At 38.4% G+C, this 20,788-nt stretch overlaps 1 protein-coding gene across 1 annotated transcript in view; it reads left to right on the top strand.

Moving 5' to 3' along the window:
- Nucleotides 1–20,788, top strand: part of OCA2 (OCA2 melanosomal transmembrane protein) — a 155,863-nt gene that overhangs the window by 41,116 nt on the left and 93,959 nt on the right. The window contains exons 10-13 of the mRNA XM_088144465.1: nucleotides 13,265–13,336; nucleotides 15,658–15,723; nucleotides 18,057–18,113; nucleotides 20,417–20,541. Of these exons, the coding sequence (XP_088000591.1) occupies nucleotides 13,265–13,336; nucleotides 15,658–15,723; nucleotides 18,057–18,113; nucleotides 20,417–20,541 (320 nt within the window). The remainder of the gene's footprint in view (nucleotides 1–13,264; nucleotides 13,337–15,657; nucleotides 15,724–18,056; nucleotides 18,114–20,416; nucleotides 20,542–20,788) is intronic.

Here is a 20,788-nt window from a genome sequence, read left to right on the forward strand (position 1 = left end):
GATGTCAGATGCAGCAAATGAAATTCCCATTGTATTCACACCACTTTACATCATTTGTGTAATGAAATCATTAAGTAAATACTGCAAACCATGTCATCAATCTGTGAGATGACAACTTTACACAAATAATGTAAAAAATGCAGATAGATGACATATCTTCTGATTTCATGGACAGTCATGAATAACAGATATCTCTTTCCCACATCTGGTCTGTTAAATCAAGGTTTCATTGTACAAGGAAGTGTCCCTATGTTGCCTTGTGATTTTGAACAAGAAGCTAATTAAAAAACACTCTATTCTCCAAATCACCCCATGGGAACAATGAGCAACCCTCTGTGTCTTATATATCCAACTGTCTCTTTCTGCCTTGATTGTAAATTGTTGCCATTGTCTAAAGTGCTGCTAATGCTGTCCTGAAATAGCCAAATGGCCTAATCTTCCATCAAATCTCTTTCCTACTGGGCTGATTAATCACCCAAATTGCCATGGGGAGTACCATGAGGATTGCTGATATCTGCGCTGAGATCTACATTATACCATTCCCAAGTTGTTCAACATCAGTGCATGGATGCATCCTCTTGTGTACTAGGTATATGCCAACAGCCATGCAGGTACTCACTCTCTATCTGTCACTATGAGGATGTTGTGGCCATTTGACACTTTTGATTGGTGGAAGACATGCTTCTAAAAAGACAGAAAAAGCAGAGTGGCTGATAGCCTGAGGGCAAATACACAGATTACAGGGTGGAGCAACCTGGTTGGCTAGCTGACTGGCAGGTGTGCAAGGGAGGTGATAGCATACAGAGTGAGTTAGCTGGGTAGCTTTGCAGGAGGGTGTTACAATGGGTGTTTTAACATGCGTTTGGGTGAATGGATGTAGGTGGAAATATGATTAATAATGAAGGATGATGGATGAAGAGTAATGGGAGACTATGTGTAAGAGAGAATGAATGAATGAGAGACTGAATAGAAGATGGCTAAGGAAGAGAAGGCATGCCCAATTTTGACCCTGCTAGTTTCCCCAATGTACCTTGTCATAAGGAAATAGAGTCCTTGATCCAAAAATAATACCTACCTTTAGCCAAACTGCTGATTAATTCTACCTAGTGTGAGGCATTATATAAACCTGGAGTATGTAAAATTAGACTGCCATATGGCTTGGCACCAAAATATTTTTAGAATCACTTTCTCAGCTGGAATTGTCCCATCCAATATATTCATTTTTGGAGATATTCTTGGTGATTCCCCACTTCAGAGAGGTTAGGTGGGGTGTGTGTTGCAGGCCAGACAGTGTTACCTTTCCATTATGGCCATGGTATTGTAGCCTTTCCTTGGAAATCAGATTTGTCCCACTATTAATTACTTTTTGGATGCTAGGTATCAAAGCTCTTATGGAGAGTTTTTGATGGTGTGTGTTGTTCTGATGCTTCACTATTTTTATTTTTATGAAATCAGTTTTTTCTGATTATTACTTATTAAGATGGACATTTTAATTAAATTACATTAATTTAATTTTTTCATATTGACTACCATGTTTTATATTGACTTTCTTGGGTTAACTGCCAGGAGTCATTAGAAAATATGCTAGTATTCAACAATGATCAATCAATCAGTCAGTCAGTCAGTCAATCAATCAATCAATCAATGTTTCAGTCTTTGGTGCAAAGTTTGTGATGCATTCAGGTTGGGAGATAAGGCAAACTCTGCTGGTTAATATTGCTTTTTATTAGTTAGTATGATTGTTTTGCCCCTTCATGGATCACTGCCTTGTTGTGGTGAAGGGGCTTGTGTAACTCAGTGAAGCCATGAGCTATACCGTGCAGGGCCACCCAAAACGGACAGGTCATGACAGAGAGTTCTGACAAAATGTGGTCCACTGGAGAAGGAAATGGCAACCCACTCCAGTATCCTTGCCAAGAAAACCCCATGGACAATGTCAGAAGGCTAAAAGATATGATGCCGGAAGATGAGCCCCTCAGGTCGGAAGGTGTCCAATATGCTAGTGGGGAAGAGTGGAGGGCAATTCCAAGTAGCTCCAGAAAGAGTGAAGCAGCTGGGCCAAAGCCGAAAGGACGTTCAGCTGTGGATGTATCTGGAAGCAAAAAGAAGGTCCGATGCTGTAAAGAACAATATTGTATAGGTACCTGGAATGTAAGATCTATGAACCAAGGCAAGCTGGATGTGGTCAAACATGAGATGACAAGATTGAACATCGACATCTTGGGAATCAGCGAATTGAAATGGATGGGAATGGGTGAATTTAATTCAGGTGACCATTATATCTACTACTGTGGCCAAGAAACCCTTAGAAGAAACGGAGTAGCACTCATAGTCAATAAGAGAGTGGGAAAGGCAGTAATGGGGTACAACCTCAAAAATGACAGAATGATCTCAGTGCAAATCCAAGACAAACCATTCAACATCACAGTAATCCAAGTCTATGCCCCAACCGCTGATGCCGAAGAAGCTGAAGTTGACCGGTTCTATGAAGACCTACAACACCTTCTAGAACTAGCACCAAAAAAAGATGTCCTTTTCATCATAGGGGATTGGAATGCTAAAGTAGGAAGTCAAAGAGTAATTGGAATAACAGGCAAGTTTGGCCTCGGAGTACAAAATGAAGCAGGGCAAAGGCTAATAGAGTTCTGTCAAGAGAACAAGCTGGTCATAGCAAACACTCTTTTCCAACAACACAAGAGACAACTCTACAAATGGACATCACCAGATGGTCAATACCGAAACCAGATTGATTATATACTTTGCAGCTAAAGATGGAGAAGCTCTATACAGACAGCAAAAACAAGACCAGGAGCTGACTGTGGCTCAGATCATGAGCTTCTTACTGCAAAATTTAGGCTTAAATTGAAGAATGTAGGGAAAACCTCTAGACCATTCAGGTATGACTTAGATTGTATTCCTTGTGAGTACACAGTGAAAGCGATGAATAGATTTAGAGGATTAGATTTGGTAGACAGAGCGCCTGAAGAACTATGGACGGAGGTCCGTAACATTGTACAGGAGGCAGCAACTAAAACCATCCCAAAGAAAAAGAAATGCAAGAAAGCAAAATGGCTGTCTGATGAGGCTTTACAAATAGCTGTGGAAAGAAGGAATGTGAAAAGCAAGGGTGAAAGGGAAAGATATAAGCAACTGAATGCAGATTTCCAGAGAATAGCAAGGAGAGATAAGAAGGCCTTCTTAAATGAACAGTGCAAAGAAATCGAGGAAAACAATAGAATGGGGAAGACTAGAGATCTCTTCAAGAAAATTGGAGATATAAAAGGAACATTTAGCGCAAAGACGGGCATGATAAAGGACAAAAAAGGCAGGGACCTAACAGAAGTAGAAGAGATTAAGAAGAGGTGGCATGAATACACAGAAGAACTATACAAGAAAGATCTTAATGTCCCTGATGTCCACGCTGGTGTGGTCACTGACCTTGAGCCAGACATCCTAGAGAGTGAAGTCAAGTGGGCCTTAGGAAGCATTGCTAACAACAAAGCTAGTGGAGATGACAGTATTCCAGCTGAGTTATTTAAAATACTAAAAGATGATGGTGTTAAAGTGCTGCACTCAATATGCCAGCAAGTTTGGAAAACGCAACAATGGCCACGGGATTGGAAAAGGTCAGTTTACGTTCCAATTCCAAAGAAGGGCAATGCCAAAGAATGCTCAAACTATCGCACAATTGCACTCATTTCACATGCTAGCAAGGTTATGCTCAAAATCCTACAAGCTAGGCTTCAGCAGTACGTGAACCGAGAACTACCGGATGTACAAGCTGGGTTTTGAAGAGGCAGAGGAACTAGAGATCAAATTGCCAACATTTGCTGGATCATGGAGAAAGCACGAGAGTTCCAGAAAAACATCTACTTCTGGTTCATTGACTATGCAAAAGCCTTTGATTGTGTGGATCACAACAAACTGTGGCAAATTCTTAAAGAGATGGGGGTACCAGACCATCTTACCTGTCTCCTGAGAAATCTGTATGCGGGCCAAGAAGCAACAGTTAGAACCGGTCATGGAACAACTGATTGGTTCAAAATAGGGAAAGGAGTACGACAAGGCTGTATACTGTCACCCTGCTTATTTAACCTATATGCAGAGTACATCATGAGAAATGCCAAGCTGGAAGAATCACAAGCCAGAATTAAGATTGCAGGGAGAAACATCAATAACCTCAGATATGCAGATGATACCACCCTAATGGCAGAAAGTGAAGAAGAACTAAAGAGCCTCTTGATGAGGGTGAAAGAGGAGAGTGCGAAAGCTGGCTTGAAACTCAACATTAAAAAAACTAAGATCATGGCATCTGGACCCATCAATTCCTGGCAAATAGAAGGGGTAGAAATGGAAGCAGTAACAGACTTCATTTATTTGGGCTCCAAGATCACCGCAGACGGAGACTGCAGCCATGAAATTAAAAGATGCTTGCTCCTTGGGAGGAAAGCTATGGCAAACCTAGATAGCATATTAAAAAGCAGAGACATCACCTTGCTGACAAAGATCCGCATAGTCAAAGCTATGGTTTTTCCAGTAGTAATGTATGGCTGTGAGAGCTGGACCATAAAGAAGGCTGAGCGCCGAAGAATTGATGCCTTTGAACTGTGGTGCTGGAGAAGACTCTTGAGAGTCCCCTGGACTGCTAGGAGGTCAAACCAGTCAATCTTAAAGGAAATCAACCCTGATTGCTCATTGGAAGGACTGATAATGAAGCTCAAGCTCAGATATTTTGGCCACCTAATGCGAAGAGAGATCTCTTTGGAGAAGACCCTGATGCTGGGAAAGATTGAAGGCAAAAGGAGAAGAGGACGGCAGAGGATGAGATGGTTAGATAGCATCACTGAAGCAATGAGCATAAAACTGAGCAAACTCAGGGAGGCAGTGAAGGACAGGAAGGCCTGGCGCAATATGGTTCATGGGGTCACAAAGAGTCGGACACGACTTAACGACTGAACAACAACAAAAATGATTGTTTTGACCTTGGACATTGTGGATTAGATTGCTAAATCATTGCTTTAACCTTGTATGCTATCCTGAGTCATTGATGTGAGATGAATGGCATATAAATCATATAAACAAACAAATAAATATTGTTCCTAGTAAGAAACTCTATGGAACAAATCTCGTCTTAAACATTGTGCATTTATATACATGTAGACATTTACTTGCCTTAAATATCATACCCATAGCAAGTCTTGATATATGTTTAAGACACGTTTTCTTCCATATAATTAGTTAGATTAATTCCTTCCATATAAATAGCCAGGCAAGTATGCATGTATGTTTGTATATAAGTAAATAGGTAGATTTGCTATATGGTTAGCATTTTAAGGTTTCAGCAGTATAAAGTAGTTAAAAAATCACTATTCATTCATCATGCTGTTCTTCGGAATTTTAAATTAGAGTAAGAGTCCTACATTTCAATCTGATAGTTGGAGCAAGACTCATGTACCTCGAACTGTTCCAATGAACGAATAGTCCTGTATACTTCACAGTATTGTAAGACTATTTACAGAGAGGATATGGTTGTGCACCAAGATGTATGGATTTACTTTTAGAATCACTCTTCACTGTTAACAAACTGTTAGCCTGTTTCCAATCTGGACCCAAGAGCAATATCAGTGTTCATTAATTCTTCAGCCACATTCTTGGATTGTTTTACCTGGAAAATCTCATGGAATTGGAAACAAACATAATCTGTCTCACTTGAACAATCTGAGTTCTATAGTATCATAAGCCATCAGTCAAATTTCTGTTTAAATTTTTGGATTTCCATTATATGCCTCCAAAGTGTGAAGTTTTGCAGTGTTGTTGCTATTAGCAACTAATTTATTCTTTTCTGGTGACCTCTGCCAGATGGCATAGAGTAACTAATTCCTAAAAATAGAACACACTCAAAGTACACATTCCAATATCTAAAATCAGTTTTCTAATAGCTATAATCGTTTGGAAAAGAGCCTGGGTAGATTTAATCAAAACCAACTATTTCTAAAAATTTGTGTCCGGATTTATACTAACCTTGTTTACACCTTGTTTTACAACAAATTAAATTTTCACATCATTCTGACAAAAGTTGTAGATAGTCAAATAGTGTGTTAAAATTCAGATTAGCATTTCATTTGCAATTTGAAGGAACTGAGTACAGTGGAATGATTTTGCCAGGTTTCAAATAGGCTTTTAGAAGATCCCTCTTCAGTGGTGCCTTACCTTAATATGTTTTAGGCTATTTATTTTCTCCACTGAATTCTACAATAAAATTCTATAGCATTGTTTATATTTATGATATCCAAGTACTGTTGCAGAAGTATGCTAATTTTGTTTATTACATTTTTATTTGCACTTCCTCTGTGTTACATTGTTGCTTTCTGAGGTCATGATTATGAATGGTGAAAGCAACAAGAAGATTTGTGTTCCAATTACAAGAGCTGTGCACACTTTGAAAATAATTTGGAAGAAATGCTTTGGAACTTGCTGAAGCAGAGCCCTTTGGCTGTTTGTGAAAACAGCCTATCTTTTGCCATGTGAGCCTGAAAAAAAAAAAGGTGTGTCTGCTTTAAGATATTAGTTCATTAAAGTTAATGTAACTTTTAAGGCTGTTCCACTTTGTTCCTGTTTTGTGCAGAAGCCTGAATAAAGATCAGTTCCTTTAAAGCAGTGTTTCTTAAAGGGTGGCTCTAGGACCCCTGAGGGTCCTCCAACACCCTCTCAGGGGTCTGCAAAATCAAAATTATTTGCCAGCCTATGTTGAAAAATGATACAATATTAAAATCCCATCAAACAATCGTGAGAAGTGGCAATGGCAGCGAATGAATCAATTTTAATTTCCAATACAGTAAAGATTGATAAATATAACCCATACAGACAGATGTTCTTTTGGGGTCCTCCATAGTTTTTAAAAGTGGGAAGGGGTCCTGAGAGAAAAAAGCTGAAGGAAGACTGCCTTGATGAATAGCAAAGAGCGGCTGGGTTGCTGTTTGTGGGAAATCTTAAGAGTTTTTCCAAATCATTCTTGACGTGTGAACAGCCGTTTAACATAGCATTGGATGGATTTGTCTTTTTCCACAGAGGCATTTAGCTCTGGCCTTGCGAAGGAGATGGGAGAGTAACATGATTGCTCAGCCCCAGGAAAGTAGAAACTCAGAACAGTCTTGTTGTCCTCACAAAGGGACAGTGAAGCTTTTGGTCTGGCTGTCAAGACTCTGTTATTCTACTTTGCTACCACAAAGAACATTCTTGAATCCTTGGCTTGCCTGTTCGTTGATCTGGCTTACCTCAAAGGGCTCAGTCTTTTGTCCTCTCTTTCCTTATCAAACCAAATACATGTAGTCCTCACTTAACAACCACAGTTGGGACTGGAATTTAGGTTGCTAAGCAATGCGGTCATTCAGTGAATCATCAAGTGAGTGGACCCAATTTTATGACCTTTTTTGCAGCACTCGTTAAGCGAATCACCATAGTTGTTAAGTGAATCATGCGGTTCCCCACTGATTTTGCTTGCTGGAAGCCGGCTGGGAAGGTTGCAAATGGTGATCACGTGACCCTGGGATGCTGCAACCATCATAAGTGCAAGCTGGTTGCCAAGCACCCAGATCACAATCACATGACTACGGGGGCACTGCAACGGTTGTAACTTCGGGCACTGGTCATAAGTCACTTTTTCAGCACTGTTACAACTTGGAAGAGTTGCTAAATGAGTGGTCATTAAGCGAGGACTACCTGTAGAAGCAAATTTCAACAACAGGCAATCACCAATACATTTTTGTGGCAAATGGTCATTGGGGAAAAATGCAACCCTCTCTTTTTACTATTAAAGTGGCAACTACTGAATGTTGCTGTTCTTACTAAATGGAAATGAATTCCTACCTGAGAACTGGTATTTCAGTGCATGAAGGACAAATACGTGAGTGAACAGTAAGGATTAGCAATGCCTCCAGTTTCATTTAAAGTTTCATACTGAGGTCACGGCAAGCATATTTCAGAGGTCATTTTATTTATTTATTTAATCAATGTATTAGCTGCCTCAGTCACTGAAGCAACTCTAGATGGCATTCAGGGAAATAAACAATGAATGCCGAAGAAGAACATTTACTGCAACAATTGGAAATGTAACATCCGATGCTGGGAAACAAACAGTACCATTTAACACTTATTTAACCTGGATAATAAGAAAGGAAGGCAAAGAGAAGTTGCTGGATTCATTGTATAATTTATCAGCTGAAAGGAACTTTAAGTGAAAATAATGTTTTCAATTCTGGTTGGGAAAGCAGTGAATGTTTTAAAATTCAAAACTACAGTTTTTTTTTTTTTTTTACCACCTGGGATCTTACAGTGCCGTGGCCTTTGTGTTAGGAATTTTGGAAAGAAACATTCTCAAGGATGACTGATGTGTTTGGTGAAATGCACTCAGGTTCTTACCTCAAAGGAATATGAAGTCAGAGATTTAAATTTGTTTCAGTGTGCTCTATTTTCAGAAACGTATCCAGGAGATCAACAGAAAGGAACAATTTAGCTGCTCATAATGAAAATACTAAAACTGTTACACATTGATGGCATCTGGAAGGCAGAAAAGAAAGAAAGATTTTGATTAGACATGTAAAGTCTGTCCTTACATTTAATTCTGTATGCAACTTGTGGCATTTTTAGATAGTCCTTACCTCTTCCTCGGAAAACTCTCAGAAGATTTTTATGTCAGTGGCTGCTGTTTGGAAAAGGCCTAGAATAACATCTTTACACCTGATTAATTAAAGAAAAATAACCCTAAGTGTGAGCGTAGACAACCCAACCAACAATGAATTCTGAAATAGGGAATAAGGTTTTGTGGATAAACAATAATGGCTCAGGTGTGAGCTTTGCCTTATACAACAGGGATTTCCCCATGTATCTTTCTCATCACACAGCCTTGCATTCTCCAAAATGCTGTTTTTGAATGTTGGATCGATCTTCAAGTCTGGTGACCCCCCACCAGGTAGCTGGCTGCAGAAGAGAAAATTAAAATGCTCACTAGATATTCCCAGAATCATTTTAGGTGTATACCTGGCCATCTTCGGAAATTATTCTGATGAAGGGTTAACATATGATGTCTTTAGAGAGGCTGCTAACATCATGTTGCTGATCTTAATCCTATCTCCACCTGAAGGACAGCCCTGAAATGAAAACCTTTATATATGAATGTTCTCCATAAATGTGATATGCCTCTGATTTCATATCTTCCCTCTATGCTAATGACATATAAAAGATTGTCTGTATCCCAGCACATAAATCTTTTTAATAAATGTCATAATACTACTATAAATGAAATTTGATTGTATCAAACATTTTAAACTGTGTACTGAAGAAGAAAATTAAAAATGTTATGTGGCATATATAAGTGTGTGTGTGTGTGTGTGTGTGTGTGTGTGTATTCCATAGAATCCCTTAGGTATTTTTGAATTTGGGCAAACAAAGCTCTGTGATAAGAATGTAACACTGAAAAAAATTATGTCTATAGAATTAATGATTCTGCAGCTTAGAAAAAAAAATTCTGAGTTTTTAAAAATGTTACTGCTGTACAGGCTTATTCCTTATTCCACTATTAAACACTGTAAACAGTTCATTTAGAGTCAAGGAAGAATTTATTTTGTAAACCACTGTTGTCTTTGGTGCGTATCACTTTTTCTCAAATGCCTTTTCAAGTTGGTTAATATAAAAGTAGGTGACAGTATTTCAAAATGTCAGGATGACATGGCGCATACATTTCTGATCAATATTATAGCTTTTTCAGATTGCATAGAGCTTTTTTCCAGGTTATTATTTATAATCGTCAATTTCCTGGAATGAGAGAGTGGACAGGGCATTTTGACCCAGTGGTATTGCATCTATTGCAATGCCTGTGAAGGATCTTCATCCAAGGGGAATTCCCCACCCCCTTCTTGGCTCCAGAAATTTACTACTCTCCATACTGTCTCCTAAAGGTTCACTCAGAATATGGGGCAAGAAGCTGCAGGGGGAGAGAAAAGGTATGGAAAATCAAGCTTTATGAAATTTGTCAGATTTCACCTCTCTTGCTGCAGTACCTAACTAGTAGGCAGAAGGAGAGAAATTCTGCAGCCATGTTTAAAGTCTTGCATCCAGTTATTAAAAAAAATATATTATAATTTTAAAATTGTCTAGATGGAGTTATGGTATTCTTTAAAATAATGCAGAATAATCAGAGTAATACATGGATTTTCCCTCCCAAACTAGGAAAAAAACATTTTATTTATTTATTTAGCTGTTTTTATAGCCCCCCCCCCCCCAATCAACAGACTCTGGTTACAACACTTTAAAGATGATAAAAAATACCCCAGCAATAATAAAGCCCAAGATAACACCAGTGATACTTAATTAGGGTTGAAGATTCAGTGAAATAAAACTGTCTCAGGGATCTTTTGAATGTCATGAGAGAGGGAGTTTAAAGAAACCTGAGAGGTGAAAGAGTTCCAAAGTTTGAGAGCCATCATAGAGAAGACATGTTGCTTTGTCTTTTTATCCCTAAGAAGAAAGACACTTTATAGATCTTTTGGAGAGGTTCTCACCAAACTGGCAGATTCAACTCAGTATAAATGGGAAGAAACCCTATGGAACATCCAATGAGTTGGGAGATCATTGTACGTATACACCCATAAAAGATTTTTGCAAATTATTCAGAGAGGTACTTTTCTTATGTCATGGGTTCATTAGCAGTCCTGTCTGTGCATGTGCAAATGACCTCTTGAAGCACAACTCTATTACATACTGTATGTACATAATACATAAGCACTGTTATACTATTCCATCTTCTAAGGATTCTCTGTTCCATCTAGCCAAGTATTGTCTATGTTGACTGGCAGCACTACTCTAAAGTCTCTGGAGAAGCTCTTTTCTAGACCCTTCTCATTCTGGGTCACTATAGTACTTTGCTATAGTACTTTGTTTTGCTATAGTACTTTGCATATTGGATACATCCAAGGGAACCACTGATTAACAGATACTTTTAACTGGAGATCATGCAGAAGACCACCTAGGAGAAAGAATATTAGGTGGGAAAGTGCAGGTAAGGGAGAGTTTAGTAGAACTTTTTCCTTTCACCTCTGCATTATATCTTCTTTATATCTGCTTTTTATATACCTGTTAGCATAATCCATATAATAAAAGTGAAATGTTATCCTTAAAGTAGGATAGGAATCAATGGACACTTCCACACAAGCATGAGCATCTGCTGGAGGGACATCATTTTGATGTCAGCATGGCTTGTAACATACTAAATTGTGCATCAGTTTGAAAGCAGCTTTGGACCTCTGAATTCCAATGAAATCAGCAGTGTTGGAGAGCAGAGTTGATTTATTTCCAGGTCACTGTGGGGTAGTCAAAACTGCTGCAAAGCCAAATGTTTTTTGAGATATTGTGTCTCATTTCTCCATTGGAGGAATTTTTGTCCTCTCCTTACTTAGAGCTTCAGGGCAGTCCAGATGAGCAAGAAGGAGCCTACAAAATACAATACTACTGATTTTTTTTTTTGTACCTTTTCTTTCTTTCCCTTTTATGTGGAATGAGACATGAGGGGATTTTTGCAGTTGCAGGACTCAGTACAGAGTAATAATTTCCAGCCCTTATTCTCAGCATATGAGGTCGCCAGAAGTGAAGACAATCACAGCTTGCCTTCAAATGGCTTTTGAGAGTTGGGAAATGAAAACAGTGGTGGTGTGTAAGTCTCTTTATTTCCCATGTCTTTAACTAATTATAGGAGAGAAGGGAAAAGCCTTAATAGAAATATGGCATCTAGAAGAAGGATTTATCTCCTTCCTTCCCAGTGTGAATAAACTGACATCTTCCACATGTCTAGGATGCTTGGAAAGTAAACTCACATTAGTGACAGTAAGCTCATATTAGTGACAGTGGGAGCTCTTTCTCTAACATTGTTTGATGCATGAAGCAAGTGTGTGATTTTCATTCCAGTCATCCTGGAACAGAAAGACACATTCTTGTACTTGTATTGGCAATTACCTTCCCTCTGCTTGTAATCAAGTAAAAACGAAGTGTGCAGTAACTATTCATGTGTCTCATTTGACCCTAGCTGTTTGAAAGGGTATGTAGCTGGTTATATATCCCCTTCTCATATTGTGCTAAAGTTGCATGGACATTCTTGTCTGTTCTATAACCAAAGCAGATGTGTAAGCAAGCATTTAATCTTCTCTTATAAAGTGTACCCTTGTCCCTGGGGACAGCAATCATGGACGTACATTACTTATTCAGACTGATGAAGAATTTATGTTGGCTGGAACTGTGTCTGGCACATTCATCAGCATCTATGTGGTATAGTTTATCTGCACATTCTCATTAGCCATTCATATATTTGGCATCCATGAACCAAAATGTGCAAACAGAGTTTATGTATCCCTGGACTCTGTACATAATCTTTCTCTCTCTTTCAAGTCACTGATGTAATGTAGTAATTCTGAAATCTCAATTCCAGTGGTAATAAATACATTTTTACGCCTCCCCCCCGCCTTTTTAAAACAGAAAAAACAGAGAGAAGTGCAAAGGTTGTTTTATTGTTTTCTGGATATCCAAACATGTTCTAATAAAATTAGCAGTGAATAAGATTTTATGAAATAGGTTCTTCTGAGTAGTATTTTGCTAGATCATATGAAGGTGGTTCAGTGATAACAGACAATTCTTTCAATTATATCAAACCTTTTGTTATTGCATTTTGTTTAATGGAATTACCCCCTTTAATTGGTAGAACACCAATTCAATTTGTAGGCCAAATCTCATGGACGTATTGAAGCAAGCCATTGCTGAGACATTTATTATCTTGCTACTTTCTTTTTAAATATTTCTAAAAGGTGGCAACCTCTACATGAAAACGTCATGAAAAGGTTTGTTTTCTTGGCAGAAATATTTATGCAAGGCTACCTAGCTGTTGCAATGTGCTACTGAAACGTGATTTGAACCTGACTATTCCAGTGAATGGTTAAAGCACGTATTTTCCTGTAAACTCAGAAAAAAAGGGATGTACTGCAACGTACTGGCCTGATTCACATATGAAGTTAAGCCAGGAGTTATTCTGTATAATTGTGTCTCTAAACAATCTGCTTTATACCAATAGAAGCGAATATAGCTGTAGTGGAATTTGTGAGTAGATCTTTGTATCCCACTGAAGACCTATTGGAAGAAGACTGTGGGAGATAAAATAATGGTTTCAACAACTGAATTTTAATTTGTAAAGGGCTCTGTTCAGGACTGTTAATTACTTTTGCTGCAGATTGTCCACAGGACATTAGCTGCAATGCTGGGATCCTTGGCTGCCTTGGCCGCCTTGGCTACAATTGGTGATGTAAGTAGCAAACTCTCATATCTTTATTGTCCCATTGTTCAATATCTCTTGGCCACATATTCTACTTTAACTTTGCTGGGCCATGAACAGCAGGGGTCTTTGCCTTAAAAAGTATCTATACTTAAACACACAATTTAGTACAGGCACAGAACTGCAAAACGATGTCTAGGAAGATGTGTATACATGTGTCAACCCAGACAGGAACCATGAAAATAATTTTAAATGTATAGTGGGAAAAGGTAGCATCACATTAAAAATGCATCCAGAAGGAATCTCATCATCTAGTTTGAAGATGCAGATCACAAATAGTAGTGATAGTACAGAAATAGAAATTTGTCGATTTTTAGGGTTCAACTTCTTTACCCTTAGCCTTAATTCTGTCTCACTCCCATGTTCTCTGCACACATTACATTAACCCAGCTCTCCTTCCTTCACAGCAAACCTGCTGTTAAGGCTCAGCAAACAAAACAGTAAAGTCTGTTGCTGAGATCTCCAGAGATGCAGCTGATTCTCATTTGTCAAACCATCAAAACCATTATTTGCAGAGGCATCCACAGCTAGTCACAAGGATGCCCAAATGTTGAAACTTGCTTCATGATATCATAATACAAAAAAAAAAAAATTGCTTGTCTAAGAGCTGGATTTTGCATCATAATGTCATCTCTCACTCCACTTGAACCCCTTCTGCAAACTCCCATGATTATCTGTGAAGTATTCAGTTTTGAATAATGGAGAGAATGGAACAGGTTTTTGAAGAAAAACAAATTTTTGGAAAGGCAGGGAGAAGAACGCACAAAATGTTGGGTTGCATACTGGACAATCCCATTGTCCTCAGGACAACCAGTATGTTTTAGGGAAATAAGGAATTTGGTTTCCACAGCAAACAAGACTTTGCCCAAAAGACCTTGAAAGTGGGTTACATATCTCCCTCGTCTTGATTATCATAGCAGCATTTTCTGCATGATAACTTGAAAGGGGAGGAAGCATCCCATGTTCATTGTCATTCCAGATTGGCCCTGGGGTTTGCTATTTCATCAGTTCTCATTATTGTTTAAGTTTTTTTTTTTTTAAATAAGGGGAGAGTTACATGTTGCTGTTTCTGGTTAGGAGAAAAATGTGCCATATTTGGACATTCACTTATGAATGACCAGTGGTCATTTTTTGCTGGCATTTGTTCCTCATCCTTACAGTTAATTCATTTAAATGTCATTTTCCATAATGCTCCAGAAAACAGTGATTCTCAAAATGTGACCTGGGAACCTCTAGAGGCCCCTGGAAATCCACAAATTATCCAAGACAGACTTCCAGCATTCATTGCCAGCTGGCTGGCCAGGGCAGAGCTCAGTCACTGTCCCAGCCCCCACTACTCCATGTTCATTGCCACTCAGCTTGTTTTTAAAATGGATCATTGGCTGAAAACTGGTTCATCAAAGCATAAATATGATAATATCTGAGTATTAAATTCAGGAAAAAACTGATCACAGTGAACAGGTCTTGAGTGCAGTTATGGACTGGATCCATGGGTGCCATGCTAAGTGGACATGTGACCATGCAAAGCAACTCAAAAAGAAGTGTGAATAGTAAATAGGACTATGAATATCTAAACATGTGATTTTATTGGGCTGGAGATTCACTTACTCAGGTTTTCTGTTAAAGAAAATCTTGTCCAACAAGTTTGTGCTACAAGGAGTATTACTATGGCACAAGATACATAAAATAATTCAAGTGATAAACAATTTGGGGTGGTGGTGGTGATTCAAAACTGAGTTTCAAGAAGGCATGGGAAGGCATACAGCAATGTTATTATCATCAGTATTGTGTTTGCCAAAAAACAAATTTCAATGCTTTTGAAGACAGAAAAGTATTTCTTTACTTGATACTTCACTGGACATACATTGTCTAGATGTTTATTTAATAGTCCATCATTGCAGATGTTTTGAGAAACACAAAAAGTTACATTTTTAGCCTTTATTTCTTTAATTTTTACTGTTTCTCTCTATATTCTTTCAAATGCTAGTAGTATATTTTGTTAGTAAAAATAAGGCATGTGTTTATACAATGTTCATTTATTTTCACATTTTAATTTATGATCAATATTGTTATAAATAAATTAAAATCCCCTCTATTTTATCCTTTCAAACTGTCAACACAAAGAGGTTTCTTATTTGGGTTCCTAGCAAAAATATGAAGTCATTTCCTTTAAGGAATAGTTTTGTTTTGTTTTTTTAAATAAATAAACTGAGTTTGAATTTCCAAGACTCAATGACTAGATAAAAAGATCAATGTGATTCAATGATAATTATTACACTGTTTAATTGCAGAAGCCGAGCCTGATCAAAGTAGTAGCATGGATTGATTACGAAACTCTGGCACTATTGTTTGGAATGGTAATTAAACATTTCCATGGCACCTTAAAAGATCTGAACGTTTAAAAATGCTATATACAAACCATGAAGGTTACTAGACATTCATGTATGTGGTTGGGGAGGGAGAGTTTCAGCATTAGTTCCCTTTTAAACTGCTTCAGCTTAAGATGTTAAGTATGAGCACATCCCAAACATGGCAGGGAATCAGTCACAAGCATGTACTTCAAGCCTACCAGCCCCAGTTTTGGAATCTCCGATCCCCTCAAGCCTTTTCAGGATCACATTTTCTAGGGTATCTCGGTGTAATTATCTCTCTAAGGCAGTGTTGTCCAAACTTGGCCACTTTAAGATGAGTGGACTTCAACTCCCAGAATTCCCCAGCCAGCCATGCTGACTGGGGAATTCTGGGAGTTGAAGTCCACTCATCTTAAAGTGGCCAAGTTTGGACAACACTGCTCTAAGGGAAAATGTCTCACCTGAGGCAGGTAGTTAAACTGTTACCACCTGGTGAAGAAATTCTGCCTCTTCCCAGTCCTCTCCCTGAATGTGGATGAACAGGAGATTCTGGATGAACAGGAGATTCTTCTTCTCAAGGACTTAACTTCTAAGCAAATGGCTTCAGTTTCTCCCTCTAATCAGGCCCAAGAAGTTTCGGGCCTGGGTAAAAACTCAGCACTAAATAAAGTTTGCCATTATAATAACTATAGCCAAGGAGCACTTGGGGATAAAATAGCTCCATAGGATAGGAGGCCCAGATCTACATACAAAAGCTAGTGTTCCTTAATCAGCAAAGAACTAGAGGCCCAGAAAATGGGAGCAAAAGGAACATTGCACACCTGATCAAACCAGCATTGTAAAGAAATGTATCACTCCTGGCACACTTGCCTGTATCTTCCCTGTCAATTTTACCCTAGTGATTCTAGCTGTCCCAGGGCGGTTGAGCAAAGGGCCTGAATCTCAGCTTCAATCAGAAAATTTGCTCCTACAGTCCTTGTTATTCTGAGACCAGCTCCCAATAAAGATGCTGCTAAGTACCTCTAATTGCAAGAGGACAGTGGTTTTACAGATAGACAATTTCTACAGTCATCTCCTAGTCTGCAGGCCATTCCATCCACAACTGAAACTTTACTGAATCTGGGTCAGTTCACGGAGGGCTGCTTTTGAGTTAGTTGTTGAAAAAGAGCAATCTTCATCCTTTCACTATACAGAGGAGACTGCATGCTGAGCACAAGATCTTGCTTTGTGATGCTTACAAGCTTCTACATTTCTTGGCTTTGGCCTAGTGATATTTCTTGTCAGGGTTAACTATTATGCATGAAAAAATTAAACTGCTTTGGAAAATCTCTCCATTAACTAAAGCAGTGTTGTCCAAACTTGGCCACTTTAAGATGAGTGGACTTCAACTCCCAGAATTCCCCAGCCAGCCATGCTGGCTGGGGAATTCTGGGAGTTGAAGTCCACTCATCTTAAAGTGGCCAAGTTTGGACAACACTGAACTAAAGTGAAGAAATCAGCAAATGGCTATGCCTTTTCAGTATCTCTTAAAACACACTTGGAGGATAAGATTTGGATCCATAGTAGCCCCTTCTGAGAATATAAAACAGGGATCAGCAACGTGTTCACCCTTTGGGGCTACAGGAAGTAGGAGTGAGCCACACTGAAATGCACATAGATACATAGGTATGCATGTGTACACATTTATAGACACCATTACTAAGTGAGTCCTCCTTGTATGTCCTGTTTCCCTGAAGATTTTCAGCAGCACAGTGCAGTTAGGTAGGGCAAAGGGCAGAAGGCACTCATATTTGGCCACACAGAAGTCTTGACGTACCATGGAAATAAAAGTCACTAGTAGAGTACTTCCAAGGGGTAGAGATATAGCATCAATCACAAAGTTGCAGCTTCTCCCTCCCAATGGCTGGCAATTTTCCTTTTAATTTACATGGCAGAAGTTGAAACCTATATCAATTTTTAAAATTGAAATTAAGTCCTCTCAAAAGAAAGATTCAGGCACACTTGCCTGTGTCTTCCCTGTCAATTTTAGTAGGAATAGCCTACTCTGGGCAAAAGTGCTTCACTTGGAGACCATTCAAATGCCCCAAAATCTTTATTTAAAGTGGATGCATGTTCCTACCCAATATCAAAAATCCCCAATATAAGTGTTTTCTTTAAACAGTGAAAAAGAGTTTGCACTGCAAATCTGCTCTGGAATTCATTTGATGTCACTAGTTCACCAAAGAAAAATGGCATGCTCAATTTGATCTGAAAGATTCTCTGAAAGAGTAATATTTACATATGTGAAACAAATTCAAACATAGCAACACTGCTCTTTTAAAAGCTTTCTGCCTTTCTAGATGCTTTTGGTTGCTATCTTCTCTGAAACTGGATTTTTTGATTATTGTGCAGTAAAGGTGAGTTTGTTTTTAATGGTAAGTATATCCTATTTAGCATCGGAGTTTAAAAATATTTTGGTATGTATATTACAGTGAAAAGTGTGTTTGTATCTTTCTCAGGTTAATTGCTTCAGTTCTGCTCTTGAATAATGCTGACTGCCTTTACAGAAATGCTACCTTTCTCTTGTAAAGATCTTAACCAATTTGATGAAATTTAGAGATGCTATTTTAGAAGACTTGGCAAAGATTCAGGACAGATTCTTAATCTCTCTTGCAATTAATAGCACTTACATGCCACTTACTTCAATGAGACTGAGAGTGTAGTTTCACCTATCAGGTGATACCAAATACTGGATATCTACCACAATATATCTCTGGGTTAACCATCTGTTGAACTCCAGATAATTTGGACTAAAACTCCCTTAAACCTCCACGTTAGCATAACTAAAGGCAGGGGATTGTAAAAATTGTACTCCAAAATAATTGGATAGCATTGAGTGGCCACCTCTGAGAATATCCAACAGCATGTAGCAAATGTGAATTTCTTAGAGGATTTCCACATCACCATTTTATAATGTTATTGATATGGATAGGCTTTATATCCCATCAGTGATACCCGTGTGAGGTTATAAACTGCTAGTGTGTATGTCTTAATGCATGCATCTACAGTATATGTAATTGACAACATTTTGTGAATACCAAATGTAATGTTAGGTGTGCTAATTTCCCCTAATTGCCCCTTAGGCAGTTTGCCTAGATTTTATGGTAATATTTTCCAAATAGATATGTATTAGTTTTATGATGCTGTGTTGCACAGAAAAGCTAGATATACTAAGGGCTTATGACCAGCTATAATAGCACATCGGCTGTAGCACTGAGAGAACAAACAATGATTTCACTTACACTTTTTCTAGAAATCATTGCAGCCATTAAAATAACTGACTTTTTTACACTAACATTGCTGACCTGCTTTAATAGCTCATCGGGTTACAATTTTCAAGTAAAATAAGAACAATCTCATGGATTTCCTCATGGTTTTTGAGTGCGTATGATTTTTATTTATTTATAAAGTTTATATAGCCGCCCATCTCACCAGTAAGCGACTCTGGGTGGCATACAACAGGGCTAAAACAATCAACAAATACATCAAAAGGTATAAAAACCAAACTAAAACAAAAAGTAATAGACGAAGAGATGTTAAAAATAATGGAACCACCTCACTAGCTCATCCATACCTTGAATGTGGGGTTTGTTCCCTGTTTATATGCAGTATCATATCCTGTATATGATACTGTATATAAACTGTTTATATACAGCTCAGCCGTACCTTGAGTGTGGGGTTTGCTTGAGCAAGCTATTGTATATAAACAGAGAACAAACATCACCCCCACTCACACTGATGATGTTACCTAGTTGGGTAATGAAACCTCTGCAAGCAAACGATGAAGCTCAGAGAACATCAAGGACTCCACAGTAAAACGCCCAGCTGCATATGTTCTCTTCTATTGTGGTGTATCTGAAATAAGTCTGCTTCAAACCATGGTTATGAAAGTAGCTAGTTTTAGTTATGATTATGATTAATATTACTTCAGGATTTGGGTATCACTGAAAACTTCTTGTTAGTTGAAAGCAGAAGCCAAATTGCCCGTTAAATGCAAAGAAAATAGGGGGAAGTACATTAGCCCAAAGCCTGTATGCTCACTGACAAATGATTTTTTTTTCTATTACATCTGAATTAGGCTACTGTGAATAATTTTGAAGTGCACTTGTATCTAAACTCTGATAATAGTTACTTTTCACCCGAAAGGTCATATGATGGAAACAATAAACCAGTCCTGAATTATCTGGCGTAACCAAGGGACTATGGGAGACGTTGATTCCCATGCAACATTACAACTTCCCACAGGCCCCAATTTCTGAAAAAGAGCAATAAATAAATGGAGAAATGTGCCAAGGACATTGTTATTCTAAGTTTCATATTCAATATAGAAGTTGTTCCTGAGATTAGAGGCAGGCTGGGTATAGCATGTATAGTAATAGGAATGTATGTGCCTAGAACTTCAAATCTTCTCTTGAGAAGTTTGCTAAGTGAATAAATCAACAGAACCCCTAATGCAGTGTTGTCCAAACTTGGCCACTTTAAGATGAGTGGACTTCAACTCCCAGAATTCCCCAGCCAGCCTCATCTTAAAGTGGCCAAGTTTGGACAACACTGCCCTAATGTAGATCATGACCAGAACAGCTAATCTGCATAAAGTTGCATCATGGTGTTGATCACCTTCACCTATTTCACTATCTTCTTCCCTTTGTCTTTTTATTAGGCTTACAGACTTTCTCGAGGTAGGGTGTGGGCCATGATTATAATTCTTTGTCTTATTGCTGCAATTCTCTCAGCCTTCCTGGACAATGTTACTACAGTGCTCCTCTTTACTCCAGTAACGATAAGGTATTTTTCTAGTTGTTGTACATATTGTAGTGCATTATCTATTCTATTCTACTTCTTTCCACTTTGGGCAAAGAGTTAAAAAGGTTCAAATAGTCACATGCGTATGAAGCATATATGAATGGAATCAAAATAGCGTACTATAAAAATATCAGTGGAACCTGCAGTGAAACCAAGTTTTTTTGTTTAAAGTGTGTGAAGTCTGCCGTGCCCTCCTCCTTAACACCATCCCATTGTCCCCACGCACCAT

Source organism: Python bivittatus, unplaced genomic scaffold (assembly GCF_059951505.1).
Source record: "Python bivittatus isolate LINGU-HERP-01145 unplaced genomic scaffold, Pbiv_v1 ctg000350_np1212, whole genome shotgun sequence".
In the NCBI taxonomy this organism is placed as follows: Eukaryota; Metazoa; Chordata; class Lepidosauria; order Squamata; family Pythonidae; genus Python; species Python bivittatus.